The sequence below is a fragment of the Protopterus annectens genome, chromosome 10.part0, assembly GCF_019279795.1.
Source record: "Protopterus annectens isolate FY-2018-M chromosome 10.part0, PAN1.0, whole genome shotgun sequence".
In the NCBI taxonomy this organism is placed as follows: domain Eukaryota; kingdom Metazoa; phylum Chordata; order Ceratodontiformes; family Protopteridae; genus Protopterus; species Protopterus annectens.
The window spans coordinates 650,219,641-650,236,598 of NC_056744.1; the positions used below are offsets into that span (position 1 = coordinate 650,219,641).

The window sequence follows — 16,958 nt, forward strand, 5'->3', positions numbered from 1 at the left end:
TTACTCACAATATCTTGAAAACATGTTATTTCCTTAATCTGACATGCTTTATAAATAATGTCGGTTGAAAGTTTTCTTTGCAAATGTTTGTTGACGGATTTTCCTACAGTCAAAATGTATTTCTATCCTTGTTTTGGAGCTTTTCCCAATATCTCTAAAACAAACCCTATTGCAGGTTCATAAGTGTGTACTTGGCTAATGACCCTGGAGCCTTTACAAGCCTAGGCAATAGGATTACCCTGGCATCGTGCCACCCGACCTTAGTTCCCAGTGCCTCTGTCAAGTAGAGCCACTGGAGTGATCTCCGGGGTGAATCTTCTATTTCCCATCCACTCATCAAGATTTCTCTTGAAAAGGGCCAGCGAGATGCTCTGTTTGACATGCATGGGAAGTCTATTCCATAGCATGGGCAGTCTCCGAGTTATGAACCTGTCTCTCCGACACGTTCTGTTGATTGTGGTGGGGAGGGTTTGGGATTTCTTTAGATGTAGCATTTCTAACAGAGGTGGGTCAGACATGGCTTTGTAAGTCAAGCGGAGATCGCCTCTAAGCAGGCGATATGAGTCAGAGAACAGCTGGAGTTTTTTTGACTCTGTCCATATAGGACAAGTGTTCAAGGCCTAGGATCCTCTTTGTGAAGTACTTTTGCAACCTCTAGAGTTGTTGCAGGAATTTAGTGAGGTATATGCCAAATGGGACTTTGTACTCAATGACTGGCCTAATGAGGGAAGAGTAGAGGGAGACAATGATCTCTTACTTCCTGGATGCAAAACCCTTAGTAATGAGATATGCCACATAGAAGGGCTTTCTGACCACAGTGGTAATGTGGTGGTCAAAACAGAAGACTGCTGTCAACCTGTGTTCCCAGATCTCTTATAACGCCTCCTGTGTTCAGTGGACTGCCATCGATGTGGTAATTCATGGGAACTGGGTTTTTCCCAAAGGGGAGGACGACACATTTTTGGCATCGAGCTTAAGGCCAGCTTTCTGACACCAGTCGTTGGTCTCAATGAGGCCTTTCTGTAGGATGTCAACATCATTTGGGGAGTTAATGACTCCCAACCTGCAATCGTCTGCGAACTTCGTCAGCCAGAGTCCCTTTGTGTTGGCCTGGACTTCTGAGAAGTAGATACTAAACAGGAGAGGACCCAAGACCGATTCCTGTGGGACACCACTCGTGACTGATCGACAGTCTAACTTGGAGTCAGCTACTTTCACACTGTGGGTTCTGTGAGCCAGTTTGCAACCCACCTAGTCATACAGAGGTTGATGCCTAGCTTAGTGAGTTTTTCTATGATCCTGAGTGGCGAATGTTATCAAAGGCCACGGCCAGTTCAAAGTAGGCTGTATGAACCACCTTGCCTTCAACCACATCTCTGGTGACAGACTCATAGAAGTTGTCCAAGTTGAGCAGGCATTTCCTACCCTTCACAAAACCAAACTGTGTGGGATCCAAAGTTTGGAGATTTCCTATATCCTTGTTTACTAGTCCACGATGATGCGTTCCACAGCTTTCATATCAGACTTGTCAGGCTAATGGGTCGATAGTCCCCATGGTCTGTAGTCACTCCTCCTTTGTGGACCGGGATGAATGTAGCAGTGTGCCATTCGGTAGGGATAAAGGCTGAGGTGAAGCTGTGATTAAATAGGGCATACAGGAGAGGTGCCAGTTTACTCTGTAGTTCATGTAGAACAAAGCCAGGGATATTGTCAGGTCCCATAGAAGCTGTATTCTTGACCTTGGACAGTGCTGTTTTAACCTGTGGAAAAGAAATACTGGATGCCTGGCAATCTACTGGTATTATGACTTGTCCTTTGTGTGTGTGTGTGTGTGTGTGTGTGTGTGTGGTGGGGGGGGGGGGGTAAATTTGGCACTGAATCTGTCGGCCAGTATATTGGCAATAACTGTTGGCTTGGTATAGGAGGTACCACTGTGCAGTAGCTCAGAGCAAATCTAGGTAATGCCGTGGAGATTCTTTACATAACTAAAGAAGGCCTTGTGATTGTCTTTACTATCTGCTGCAATTCTCTTTTCATAGGTAACTTTAGAGGATTTGATGAGGGATCTCAGCTTTTAGTCGAGGCTGATAAGGGAGTTTTTCCAGTCTTGGGACTTCACCTCATTCCACATCAGTTTCCTCCTTCTGTTGTAATATTTGTTTATAGCAGGGGACCACCAGATTGGCTTCCTTTTTTTGGAGGAGAGATTATCCAGCCACCTGTTGACATATTCATCTATGACCGTTTGTTGCAGTTCTTGAAATACGGCCATTCCAGGATAGTTATTTTGTGTCCTTTAATTAAGAGATATACAGACGGGTTCAACCATTAGCGGGTCAGAAGGGCAGTATGTACATGGTACTTTACACCCCCCACCTACTTTTGTGCTTTAAATTGCTTTTGCAGGGGGGCAAGCCCCCCTGCAACCCTCACCTTTCTTAACTATACTGTTGTGCTTATGAAAAGAATACACAATGTGTGTTTTCTGGTAAATTACTGAACATGGAAGTCACTAAATAATGACACGTTTTAGTTTCAGACTTTACATTCTTCTGAAATGCATGCCAACATAAAACCAGTCATGTTAGCAAATGTCTAAGTTTATAAAGGCAGTACTTAGCTTGCCCCCATTATATTAGGCTTTGTTCAGATTTTGTGCGTTAACACATTGAGAGATATTTGTCACTGTTAACTGCAACTGTACCTTAAATGTTACAGTTCTAGGTTTGTGCCGGTCTTAGCTTAGTTACCGCAATACGATGTCTCCCGATAAGCAGGCATTAGAAAAAAAAATCACATTTTGAAAAATATATCTGCAGACCATGTAGAAGCATGACCTCAATCGAAATAAGGCATAACTACACATACTCACACCAAACCCCTTACCTTAAGAACACTGTTAAACAGTAAGGACTCATTCAAAACAGAATGACATGTAAAATTCTTTGGCATATAGGGAGAGGCACCCACAAATAAATACTGGATATGAAACAGCAATAATTAAAACCAAATGCAAGAAAAACGATCTGCCATGTGCGTTCCTGCAGAGGACTAGAAATACTTTAGGTGTATGCTGCTATATAGAATACATAATGCGCACTTGCAGCAGCAGCACGCAGATTCTACTACACAGTTTTCCATATTGTATTTGGTGACGTTTAGTATGTCATGTTTATTCACAGTAAGACTAGCAATTACAGGAAATCAGTAGTGGGCGGGCTTTGGGCGGTTCTTGCTACTGCGCATCTGGTGGGGTAATGTTCTTCTAATACAAGACCAAAAACTGTCCCTATTATGGGGGCTTTATTCCCCTCATTATTTTTGGCTTTACCCATATTTCTGTAACAGCTTGAGATACAGGATAAGAAAACACAGATTTACCCCAGGTCACAGTCCCTTATAGGCAAGGAACTCAACTAGTCGGGCATATTAGTTGGACTTCAAAAGTCTTTAGTGGTCTATTGCTTAACAGCAACCTATGAACCTATAAAGGCATAACAGGATACCGTTCCCAGCTACGGTAACTTACTGGCCAGTATGAATGGCAAAGCTCTCAACTTTCGATCTTCAAATGTAGAATACTAGTTTTCATAATGTTAAAAGAGCAAAATGTGAAACTCTTACTAATAACTTTAACTAAGAAGTGTGCATCATGATTAAAAAACTGCTAATGCATATTTACAGAAAAAAACTTGCTCTGGTAGATAAATTATTGAATTCACTATTTATAACTAACATTTGTTAAAAAATCCTAACGGTGAACAATATGGACTCTTTCAATGTGAACAACGGGTAAAATTAAAATTTTAATACAAAATGAGGAATAGTCCTCAAATGAGAGCTAGAGGAAAGCTAATGTTTCTTTGCTATGTCTTCACCCCTTGACAAATATCTCAAATACACGCACGTGTGCACAGGAACTGCGCTACAGCACAGCTTCCACTTCCTCCATGCGCTTCGTACATAGCAGTATGCCCCTCACCTCTTCCCATGTGTCTTCGTTAAACCCTCCTTCGTATTTCTCAGTTTTAAATTTGTCCATAAATGCATCCATGTAATCTTCATCTTCGGGAGACTGGGAAGCCATTTTGCGTGAATAAATACCAATACTCACAACTTTCGTTTTCAGAGAAGAAAAACAGCAGAAAACCGACGATGAACAACTCCAAATAATACTGCTTTAACGCAAATCAGTACTTGACAACAAAGTACAAGCACGTGTTTCCGGCTGTACAGCAGTAAGCGTGTCTCGGCACATTTGCCGATTTAAACTAAAGTTCCAATAGTTTCCTGTTGTAGGTGTTTTGGATTTCTAACTACTCCACTGGCCTTTTGTGTATATCGTGGGATACCTCTTAATCCTCAGGAAAGAAAGTTCGTTTTAGTATGTTTTGGAGGTGTGTGATTTTGTAAAGATTTAGTTGTTTCCGTTCTACTTCCAGTGAAGTCTTCTATACTTTGTCTTTGTAAATAGGCGTACACAGGTGTTAAAATTTGTTCCTTGTTTTTTTTTTTTTTTTTGGTTCTCCCTATTAACGCTTGAACTATTTTGAAATGTGTATTCTATCTTTAGCTCTTTTTGCTTAGCCGCCCAACACGAAATGACCATTGGCTTAGGTTATCAGCTTGTAAAATATCTGCTGTAAATATCGAAGTGCATTGTCTAGAGCTTATGCGTACGGCTTTCCATATATGAGTGACCTGAAGGGTTTGGAAGATTAAGCTGCGTGAGGTTGTAGAAATCAACTAAATCACACGTATTGTCTTTCATGCGGGGCATTTTTTTCATCATTGTTCAGTTAGGTTCATCAAATGTCTTTCTACAGCTGGGAATACCCCTCGACTGTCCAGATTTTCGCAGAATGTCAATGTTTTTGTCTCACAATTTTTTTTTCTTTTTTGTCGATCGTTAACGGTAGACTTGATATCTTTCAGAAAATTCATACTAAAAACCACTGACAGATCACGGTCAAATGGGGCCCTAGATAGGGTGCCAGTGTCCCATTACTTGGCTGCCTCTTCCTAGTTCACATAAACGCTGTTTAAACCTGTCAGCGTACATGTTACTCTTCTTTACTTTCACAATGATTACTTCAAATTCTATAGCTCAAACATTGATCCCTATTTGCTAAACAGAGCAGTCTCACATTGAAAGCAGACTTGGCACAAGTAACAGTAAACTAATCTTACATTGAAACTCAGTCGTTGAAAATCTGACCAGTGGTAGATTCATTTATATTCTCAGACATCCCCAAAATCTAGCAATTATAGCTACATTGACCATCCCTGATGTTTGTGGCTGTTATTGTTATTGATCAATTTTTGAGCGTCGTTTCAAATTTGTTTCACACAAACACACAGTAGCCACAGTAACATACATGCACACTAGTCCTGCAAAGCCAAATTAAACCTTGTTTAAAAAGGACCAGATGATGAGCGTATAAGGTACTTTTATCCTCTGAGAGTCAGTCTTCCCCCAACAGCAGTTATAGCCACTTTGTGTACTCCTTATTGTTAAAAATATTATATGTACTTTTATTGGCAGCTTTTGACGAAAGCCATGAAACTGTATAACGATCGCTAGCATTATACCATACGATCCAGTCACATGTAGCATGGCTTAAATAGAAGACTATTTATGAGAGCATAAGAAAGAGTAACCACCTGATAACATATGCTAAGTCACTATGCACAGTCTGTGCAGAAGTAAAAATCATCTGCATAATTCCACAATAAAGAGAACTATTAGTAATGAAGAGGTTGCAGTTCATAAGTAGCTACTAGGCTATTGGCCCTAGCAAACGATTTTGGATTTCGGGTGATTAATCTCCAGTTTAGTGGCTGCTGCCTTTGACGACTAAATTGCCAATGTTGTATTTAAAAAAAAAAAAAAAAAATGGTCGGATGATATTGCCATAATATTCCCTAAACTGGATCAGCTATACAATAGGGAATATCTGGCAAACAACATTAAGTTCATTCTTACTAAGCAGGCAGTCCAGGAGACCATTAGGAAGCCTATCCCAAATTCTCAGTTGCTTCAGAGCACTGTCTGGTTAAGTGTCTTAGTCAGTGTCATACATTAGGAAATGAAAGTGGAAAGATTCAAACCCTGCATCCTTGCCACGGGAAGCAGCTCATTAACAAGTCATAGCTTTAGTTCTCTGTACTAGTCGAGTCAGAGTAACAACTTTTAAAATGCTGAAATTGTTTACATTTTGATCTTGTAGAAAAAACTGCATCACAGTAACATGCAACCATGCCTACATACTGGATGCTGAACATCAGGCAGCTCTGATCATCACTACACATAATGTAAACAGTATGATCTGATAGGTATCAACACCTTTGTAGTTGATGAAGGCTGTAAGTACGGTACTGAAAAAATATATTACTAAAATACAGCATGTTCAGTGATTCAAGTGATTTACTCAAAATGTTTAGATTATATTACACAATCGGGGTCTATGCAACTAATGAGGCAAAACACACAATGTAAATACTGCAGCAGCTTTTGTTCAACAACCAACAAGTCATGCAAAAATCAAAAATATTACTGCAAACATCATACTTTGGGGGGCTTACATGGTTACAGGACATCTAGATCTCGCTTTTGACCTCCCACTAACTTCTCTGTCATCAAGAATAGCTATCCCCTCTGACCTCTCTCAGTACAAGTCTAACCTACTGGAATGGTTGGCAGATAATACTGTATTGTTGCAGCATAAACCTTCAGATTCAACAGAGCCAGATTGTGGACAGATTGTGCAGGATAATTGATCCGGCCCCCCACCAGCCATACCAGTATCATATTCCTTAGCTGTCTCTCCCCAGTTATCATCAACACTTTAAAAAAAACTGTCTTGTACATACTGTTTATTTCTTTAATTTTATTTGGTTTCATTTACAATTTTTATTTCAGATTTTACAAAAAAGAAGCACTGACAGCCATTTTTTAAAGAAAACAAAGCACACTCAGATTGAAAACAGGTTAGGATGAGGAACAGTAAACTTCCTTTCCCTTCCCTTAAAATTCACATTTTAGTGAAATGCTTCTGTCAATCCAGTAAACTATAAGAGATGTGCTGAGATTCAAACTCAAATAGCATATAGTGAAATACTAGTTGGCATCTATTTGAAGGATCTAGGAATTCAAAAGACAAATGTGCAGCACATTTGCTAACAGCCTGGGACAGCCTGCTAGAGTTGTGCTCCTTTTCAAGAGAAGCCCAGCAGTACAGTCTGGTGAAGTAACTTGAAAGAATCACATTAAAGACAAATGAAAGCTGAGGGGATCATACCATGTACTACAGGAAACAGCTTTTAACAGCTCATAGTGTTACTCATTTAAACTTTAAGTGCTAGACAAACTGTCGTAGACCAAATACTGCATTTCATATCTGTGTGTGTGCAAAACAAGTTAAATAAAATGTATTCATGACTAAATATCAACATGAAAGTCATAGATTTCATTCTGTCAGATTTATTTATAATGAAATAATAAACCCAAAATCAACATTCAACCCAACAAGGAAACTAAGGATCCTATCCAAAAATCATAGTTCATGCTCTTTTTACTGTAATAAATTTCCTTCCTTTACACCATAACTATTCTGGTTCATAGCTTGTTAGTAGGCTTGTAGTGCAGGTGACCATTGAGGATTGTAGCCCAGATTTCCAGATGCCCCAAAGCACTGTCTAGTTAAGTGACTTTTTCATTTCATAGTTTAGTACTAGGCTATCTGCCCTGGGGCATTTATAAGCCTAGCCATAGTGATGTGGCTTTTGCCACCCCTTGTAATGGTACAAAAGTGTACAGAATAGATTTAGAATACTGTGCCTCTGTCTAGTAGTGACACAGTGAAGACCCCCTTACATAATAGAATTAGTTTACTGTGCCTCTGTCTAGTAATGACACAGAGATGACCCCCGGGGTAAACCTACGATCTCCCATCCACTCGTCAAATTTCTTTTGAAGAGAGTCAGTGAGGGGCTCTGCCTAACATGAACTGGGATTCTGTTCCAGAGTATGGGAAGCCTCTGAGTTATGAATCTGTCCCTCCAGCATGTCCTATTCATATTTGTGCTGAGGTTTAAATCTTTAGCTCTTGTGGTTCTGATGGATTTGTATTTTTTGAGGTGGATCATGTCCATCAATTCCTGATTGAGTCATGGCCTTGTACGTCAGGCACAGATCACTTCTGAGTAGGCGGTATGCTACTGAATAGAGCTGGAGTTTCTTTAGTCTGGCAGCATATGACATATGTTGGAGACCCTTGATCCTCTTGGTGAGGTACTTTTGGAGACTCTCCAGCTGTTGCAAGTGCCGGGTGAGGTACATACTAAATGGGGCATTGTATTCAATCATGGGCCTGATAAGGGAGGAGTACAGGGGTACAATGACCTCCTTTGATCTGGATGTGAATCCCTTCATGATAAGGTGGGCAAGGTAGAAAGTCTTTCTAACCACTTTGGCAACGTGGGTGTCAAATGAGAGGTCACTATCGACTTGGGTCCCCAGGTCTCTGATTACTTTTTCCGTACTCAGTGGGTTACTGTCTATGTGATAATTTGTGGGTACTTTGTTTTTCCCAAAGGGGATGACTATACATTTTTTGGCATTTAGTTTAAGGCCACGACTCCGGCACCAGTTGTCCGTTTCAGTGAGGCCTTTCTGTAGGATGTATGTGTCAGCTGGTGTATCGACTATGGCGCCTAGTTTGCAGTCATCTGAGAACTTTGTCAGCCACAACCCTCCCATGTTTGCTTTCACATCTGAGAAATAAATGCTGAACAAGAGGGGTCCCAGGACAGAGCCCTGTGGGACACCAGTTGTGACTGGCTTTGAGTCTGACATGGCTCCAGCGATTTTGACTTTATGGGTTCTATCCTTTAGCCAGTTTGCAACCCATCTTGTGGCATATGGATTTGCATTTAAGCTGTTGAGCTTATCTATGATGCCTGAATGGGGTATTGTCGAAAGCTTTAGCCAAGTCCAGGTAGGCTGTATGGACTGCTTTGCCCTCGTCAGTGGCTCTAGTGACTGTTTCGAAATAGTCAACCAGGTTCAAAAGGCAGGATCTGCCTTTTACAAAGCCAAACTGGGTGGGATCAAGTGTCTGTAGGTCCCCAATGTCATGAGTTCCATAATGATTCTTTCCATAGCTTTGCAGACCAGGCTGATTAAGCTTATGGGGCGGTAGTTACCAGGGTTTGTAGAGGTGCCTCCTTTGTGGAGTGGGACCCCACTGTTGCTGTACGCCAGTGTTCAGGTACATATCCTGTAGTAAGGCTAAGGTTAAATAGCTCCTCTTGGAGTTCACGTAGCACGCAACCCGGGATACCGTCAGGTCCCATTGATGCTGTGTTTTTAGCTTTGCTGAGGGTGGTTCTCACCTGGACATCTGAGATGACAGGGAGGTTACATTCATCTGGAATAAGTATTTCCTCTTTTGGGGGTGAGGGAGGGGAGAAATTTGCACTGAACCTGTTTGCCAGAATGTTGGCAATATCTGTGGGTTCAGTGTATTTTTTGTCATTGTGAACTAACTCTGAGCATATGTGAAGGTTTCCGCCCAGGTTTCTAACATAGCAGAAGAAGGCCTTTTGGTTATCTTTAGTGTCCATAGCGATTTTTCTCTCAAAGTTGGCCTTGGATGTTTTTATGAGAGAATGTAGCTTTCTACTAGTGCTGATCAAAGATGCCTTCTCTTTATGGGATTTTGCTCTGACGTGCAGTAGCTTCCTTCTTTTGTTATACAATTTATTTATGGCTGGGGTTCACCAGACAGGACGCCTGCCCTTGGTGGAGAGGGTCTTGGTTTAATTTGGGATTGCATGATCCATGCATTCATGGAGATGTCCATAGAAAGCATTTGTGAAAGATTCAGCATTGTAGGATGTGGTTTCCACTGGCCCAGTGGGCTTAAAGGATACCATGTCAGTCTTAAGAAGTGTAAAGTTGGCTTTTGAGAAGTTTTTCACTGTAGTCTTTTGTGTTGGGGGGTGGAGGCGGGATATGTATATCCAGGGTGATTAGTTTGTGGTCAGATATACTTCCGGTGTGGAGCACTTTGTCCCCATGTTTGTGATGATCAGGTCTAGTACATTATCTCCCCTTGTGGGAGAGGTGACTAGCCGTTCCATTGCATTTGAATTTATGAATTCCAGGAGCCTTTGGGCTAGGGTGTTAGGGCTAGAATAATGCACCTAGTCTATGTTAGGGTAGTTGAAGTCTCCCAGTACGATGGTGTTTGGTGAGACATTCATATCCTCCAATGTCTTCAGGAAGGCTGAATGGGGTTCCTGAGATTGGGAGGGTGGTCTGTAACATGCTACCTGTTGTATAGCAGTTTTGCCTATGGTTAGTTGCACCTGGATGGTCTCTGATGCTTCATGTGTTGCCACTAACCTGGAGATGTGGGTGTCCTTGATGAATATGGGCACTCCCCCTCCCTTTTTGGTTTGGCCCGAGTTTTGGGGCCAAAAAGCATGGTACGAGGTATAGCCTGGTAGTGCTGGGGTGCTCTTAGGAGCCTTGAACCAGGTTTCAGTGACTGCACAGACATCGATGTTCTCCATACTGAGGAGTGCTTTGAGAGCCTGCATCTTGAGATTTAGACTTCTGGCGTTGAGCAGCATTACCCTTAATTTTTTCCGTTTTTGTTTTCTAAGGAGGTGGGTTTGTCTTTTGAGCCTTGCCTAAAAAAGGCACTATGGAGTTGGCAAGGGCCTTAGCCAATATCCAGAAGCCCAGTGGTGACAGATGCAAGCCGTCCCTTGCGAAGCAGCGTGGCTTGTCCAGCATGTCATCCCAAGCAGACAGACATTGGATCCCCCTAGAATGACACCAGTAATTGAGCCAATTATTAAAGCTGATCATCTTGTCCTTGTATTGTGGCATCATTCTTGGTGAGGGCAAGATGCTGCTCAGGGTCAGGGTCATACCAGCCTGGGCTACATAATCAGCGAGCTCCTCTATGTCTCTTTTCATGTAGTCCAGGGAGGTACATCTCGGGTCATTCATGCCGGCATGGACAATGACGGAGTCATATTTGTACTTGCTTTGGAGTGACCTGAGTGCGTGTGTTATGTGGCGGATCCTAGCTCCCGATAGGCAGCTCACCGTTACCCTCTCCTTGTTCAGCCTGGTAAGCGGAAAGTCAGCGTGTCTGACTATAGAGTCACCTATTACTAGTGTATCAGGCATAGTGTATGGCCTCAAGGGCTGTGATTGTTTGACACACTGATTTATTGAAGTATGTGTTGCATGTGTTGTGTTTTGAGGTGGTGGATTTTTGGGTGTCTGCTTTGGGAGCCTCTGTTGTTTTGGTAAGTTTTTTGTTAGAGCCTCCGAGTATGTCTTTGTGTTATTATGTGTTTGGTTTGCAGTTGTGGTAGGTCTATGTGGGACTGGGTTTGCTGTGTGTGTGTTTACCTTCTCCTCCTGTCTGGTCTTGTCAGTCCTGAGTTGAGAGAGTTCAGCCTCCAGTTTGGCTATATAGTTGCATCTCTCACATGTATTTGTGTTTGTTGGGAGGAGGCGAGGGTTGTCTGTGTACATGAGACAATTGTAGCATTGTCTCAATATTCCCAGATTAACCAGCTGAACCGGAGAGGATGCTAGTGATCTACCACTCGACATGCTAGAATATTATAAGGGAGTGCTGTGCCTTTAAGGGAAGTGGGTACTCACAGGGGTGGTAGGTGGATGTAGTGCTTTCTTTATTTTGAGAGTGCTTACTTAGAAGAGAGGTTTTGAGAACAAGTGCTAGGCTTATAATAAAGCGAGTAGACTGATTATTATAAGAATAGAGCTTTCTTAAGGGAAAATTTGAAGAGCAGACTTGGCAGAGCCAGAAAAAGCTTAACCTTGTTTAACTGGTGCTGCGCACAATCGCGCAAAGCCGCGCAAACACTGATTTTAAACAGGGAACTTTAAAAAGAGCTAGAAATGGTCCAAAACAACCAATTACTACAAGCTCTTGTGCTGAGGTCACTGCCTCAGGGACAGATAGGCTGCTCAAGGCTCCCCACTCCCACTGGTGAGCAAAGAAACTTCCTTCTATCCAAGTAAGGCAATGGACAACGCAGGAACTACACCACAGCCCAGAATACAGCAAAGTCTGTATACTGGTCTAAACTAGTCGAGGAGAGGCTGGAAAACAAGGATATTTTTTTTTTTTGTTTTTGAGATAGAAAGCACACAGAAATGCAGTAAACAGTAATAAATCAGTTACACAGGCTAGCACACTTTAGTGGGCAGCCTCAACAGTTAAATTTAACAAACAAACTAACTTTCGACCAATTTTACTGCTTCCCTTTATAGGGCAAGGCATAAATAATGAGGCAAAAATCAGTGATATTTTGCAAAATGAAGACAAACTATATTCTAAATCATTTAAAAAAGTTAACAGAGCAATGGGTTTTGCATCAACATGTATTTTATGAACACAAAAGTAAGAAACTCCATGACTGATACTGACGGACCTTAATCCTGAGGAATTTAAAAGAAAGAAATTGAAGGAAGACTGCTAGTTGGTATGGAGGATCAAGACTCTTGCCTCCATACCTAAAGTACAGGGTGTAACTATGAACAATTCGCTTAACTAGACAGCCCACCTAACCTGGGCATCTCACAGGCACGTGCACACAGCCAGCCTTAGCAACTGTGGGGCTCATTTTGCGACATGTTTGGGGGGGTTCACAAGCCACAACCCACAACCATGTCTGTCAAATTCTTTGCTCAAGAATTTTGGAGAAAACCAAGAATAATGATATGATAAAGGTCCAAATCAGGAATATATATATATATATATGTCTAATTCACTTAAATTGTTAATAAAACAGCACATTTTGCATAAACATGCATTTTCAGAACAGTAAGAAGTGTGAAACTCTTTAAGTATGGTATCATTGCTCTGAGTCAAAATCAGCGACACTGCAAAATTCTGGACAATTGAGAGGTTCGGTCACAACCCTTTGACCATCCAGCCTACCCTCTCCATTTATAATGATTTGCCAGAAAACCACAAGGTTTAGGAGGAGCACACCAAAAAAGTGAGGCAAAAATCTGGACCAACATCCAACTGAGAGAATTGTGAACAAAGGACATCAGGACACTTAATTAGCATAAATGTACATACTCAGATCTGCACATCAGCTGACTATGTAGGCCACTTAAGGGTGAATACACTTGGCCACATTACAAGTATTACTGTGAAATTATAATAAGAAAGCACAACTTTATATTAAAGAATACAAGTGCAGGACTGTCAAACTGAAATGGCCATGAGGGATACAAGGACTATCAGTCTTAAGTGATACTGGAAAACAATAAAAAACAACTGTACTTGTGCAGTAATAATATTAACATAATGAATGTCAAAACATGAATTATATAATTTCTAAAACTCGGCAAGCTCTTTTTGCATAAATACTGTCACTGTAGAATTATTCTCTTCTGAAAAGATATGCCACCTCTGACTGTGAAGTCACATAAATATTGACCACAATACTGTACTTCACATTGTTGCTTTCCAACACATACATGATCCACCTTACCGGATGAGGCATGTGTTCATTTAATCGTCATTACTGTGTGCACACATACTGCCACATCGGCAAAAACACAGCTTCTCTCTGTGTACCTTTTTGATTCATTGTGAAGTAATTGTAAGATATTATAGACAACAGTAATGCATTTCATGCAAAAAACAGAAGAACAATAAACTTGCAAAAATGCAACTTTAAAGAAAAGGCTGAAACAAATGAGGCTAACCCAATAACTTAGTGCTTTCATTCACATTTATTCAGTGAACTTCCTCAGAAAACACAACACAACATACCCACAGAAAATAAATACTACATATCCACCGATAGAAAACTGCCAAAATTCAAATCAGTCTGACATTTTCTATGACTGCCATTTTAAAGCACATTTAATATTCAGAGCATCATTTAGTCCTGGGTTGATGTCAGCATTGAGATAAAGCTGCTACTTGAGTTCACAAAACTCTCAACATCACCTATAAAATATAAAACTTTCTGTAATACAAAAAATTTAAACTTTTAAAATCAGTACATTTCATACAGTTTTTTTGCCAAAGCATTTTTACTATCCTCATTTTTGATGGCCATGTAATGCTCCTTTATTCTGTCAGATAATTGTATGATAGTTTTACCTGCAGTGGATATAAAAAGTGCACATACCCTTGTTAAAATGCCAGGATTTTGTGATATAAAAAATGAGACCACAATAAATCATTTCAAAACTTTTCCCACCTTTAATGTGACCTATAACCTGTACAATTCAATTGAAAAACAAATCTGTTAGGGGAAAAATATAAAAAATGTACAATAAGCTGATTGCATAAGTGTGCACACCCTTAAACTAATACTTTGTTGAATCACCTTTTGATTTAATTACAGCAGTCAGTCTTCTTGGGAAGGAGTCTATCAGCATGACACATCTTAATTTGGCAGCCTTTGCCCACACTTCCTTGCAAAAGTGCTCCATATCTGTCAGATTGCGAGGACATCTCTTGTGCACAGCCCTCTTCAGGTCACCCCACACATTTTATATTGGATTTAAGTTTGGGCTCTGGCTGGGCCATTCCAAAACTTAAATTTTTTTCTGGTAAAGCCATTCTTTTGTTGATTTGGATGTATGCTTGCGGTCATCGGCGTGTTAAAATGTGAAATTCCTCTTCATCTTCAGCTTTCTAGCAGACGCCTGAAGGTTTTGGGCCAAAAGTGACTGGTATTTGGAACTGTTCATAATTCCCTCCACCTTGACAAAAGCCCCAGTTCCAGTTGAAGAAAAGCAACCCCAAAGCATGATATTGTCACCACCATGCTTCACCGTGGGGATGGTATTCTTTTGGTGATGCAAAGTGTCGTTTTTGTGCCAAACATACCTTTTGGAATTGTGGCCAAAAACTTCAACCTTGGTCTCATCAGACCATAACACATTTTCCCACATGCTTTTGGGAGACTATGTATTTTGCAAATATTAGCCAGGCCTGGATGTTTTTCTATGTAAGAAAAAGCTTCCATCTTGCAACCCTACCCCATAGTCCAGACGTATGGAGAATACAGGAGGTTATTGTCACATGTAGTACACAACCAGTACTTGCCAGAAATTCCTGCAGGTTCTTCAATGTTGCTGTAGGTCTCTTGGCAGCCTCCCTGACCAGTTTTCGTCTTGTGTTTTCATCAATTTTGGAGGGACGTCCAGTTCTTTGCAACATCACTGTTGTCCCATATTTTCTCCACTTTTTGATTACTGTCTTCACTGTGTTCCAGGGTATATCCAATGCTGTGGACATTTTTTGTATCCTTCTCCTGACTAATTCCTTTCAACAATGATATCCCTTTGATATACCCTTCTCCTGTCTAATACATTTCAACGATGAGATCCCTTTGATGCTTTCCAAGCTCTCTGCGAACCATGGCTTTTGCTGTAGCAGGTAACTGAGTAAATGTCAGGAAAATCCTACTAGGACAGCTGAACTTTATCATATCTCTTTAATTGATGCTAGGTGTGTACCCAAGAAGACTGAATGCTGTAATTAAATTAAAAGGTGCTTCAACAAAGTATTAGTTTAAGGGTGTGCACACTTCTGCAACCAGCTTATTGTACTTTTTTTATTTTTTATATTTTTTCCCCTAACAGATTTGTTTTTCAATTGAATTGTACAGGTTATAGGTCATATTAAAGGTGGGAAAAATTTTGAAATGATTTATAGTGGTCTCATTTTTTTTATATCTCAAAAAAACTGGCATTTTAACAGGAGTATGTACACTTTTTATATCCACTGTATATAGAAGAATTTTCAGTAATCACAAATACAACATAATCAGTAGAACAATTATAAATTCCAGAAATGTATGCATTATAATTGCAAATATAACTTGCACAGCAATGGATGGCCTAAGAAAGGTTTATGGATGTGGTGAGAGTGGACGTGCAGGTGGTTGGTGTGACAGATCAAGATGCAGAGGACAGGAAGAAATGGAAACAGTTGATCTGTTGTGGCGACCCTTGACAGGAGCATCTGAAAGAAGAAGAGAGAGCAATGGATATATTTGCAAGCAGCACACTGACCACACTTAACCATACCTTTCTTGTTTCCAGAAATAGGAAACTGCACACTAATTAACATCTGATTCTCTTGACTTTCAAACATAACTTTAAAAGTTTTAGTCCTTTTATAGCAGAATTAAGGTCCAGTGCCCAAAATATTAAACATTGCATTACCTCATAAAATGTTACGAATTTGATGCATACCCAAACTAATTGGAAGTGGAAAACTGCAATACATCTCATTACTACTAATGCATTTCACTTGCTGACACACGCACACGCCATATTAAGGATAATTCAATAGTGATCTTGTACTTTCATATACAGCCTGCCTCATTCCTTCAAAAGATAGCCAGTGCATTTGTTAACCCGTGCATAGATTAACAAAACAATAAACCAAAAGCCCTTACCAACAGTTATAATTTATATGTATGACCTATGTGAAATATGTTTTCTTCTCCTGTGCTAACGTTTTAAAGCACAAGCACATAGAAACTTGCAATAAAATGTGCTACCATGGAATGAAGTAATCTAAGTAGGTAGAAATTCTCAGAGTTCTTTTATAAAATAACAGGAAAAACTGTCCCTGTTTCATCCACTGGCAGTCACAGCTATGTAATCTTTGGACATGAATCAGAAAAAATACTTCCACAAGTAATCATGGCTGTGTCATCTTCAAACATGAAATGAAGAGCTGTCCTACACACACACACACACACACACACACACACACAAAGTTTTTCTTATCTTGCAGTCTTTCCAAACCTCCAGTAACTGTCAATGCATGTAAACTGTAGCTGAGTTTTACTCTAACTATATGAACAAACCTGGTCAACAAATTTTTTGAGAGGGATTTTAAGCCATTATGACT

General features: G+C 40.5%; 2 protein-coding genes across 3 annotated transcripts in view; one reads left to right on the plus strand and one right to left on the minus strand.

Annotated features, from left to right (window-relative positions):
* TTC4 (tetratricopeptide repeat domain 4) overlaps positions 1-4,210 on the minus strand; it is a 331,051-nt gene extending 326,841 nt beyond the window's left edge. The window contains exon 1 of the mRNA XM_044085498.1: positions 3,983-4,210. Coding sequence (XP_043941433.1) covers positions 3,983-4,087 — 105 coding nt within the window. The 5' untranslated portion in view covers positions 4,088-4,210. The remainder of the gene's footprint in view (positions 1-3,982) is intronic.
* Positions 4,175-16,958, plus strand: part of PARS2 (prolyl-tRNA synthetase 2, mitochondrial) — a 67,558-nt gene continuing 54,774 nt past the window's right edge. The window contains exon 1 of one of the 2 annotated variants that reach the window (XM_044085496.1): positions 4,175-4,238. Coding sequence is in view for 1 of the 2 variants with exons in the window: in XM_044085495.1 (XP_043941430.1) it covers positions 4,387-4,397 (11 nt within the window). In the remaining variant the exon portion in view is untranslated. The other variant, XM_044085495.1, reaches the window with a different exon arrangement.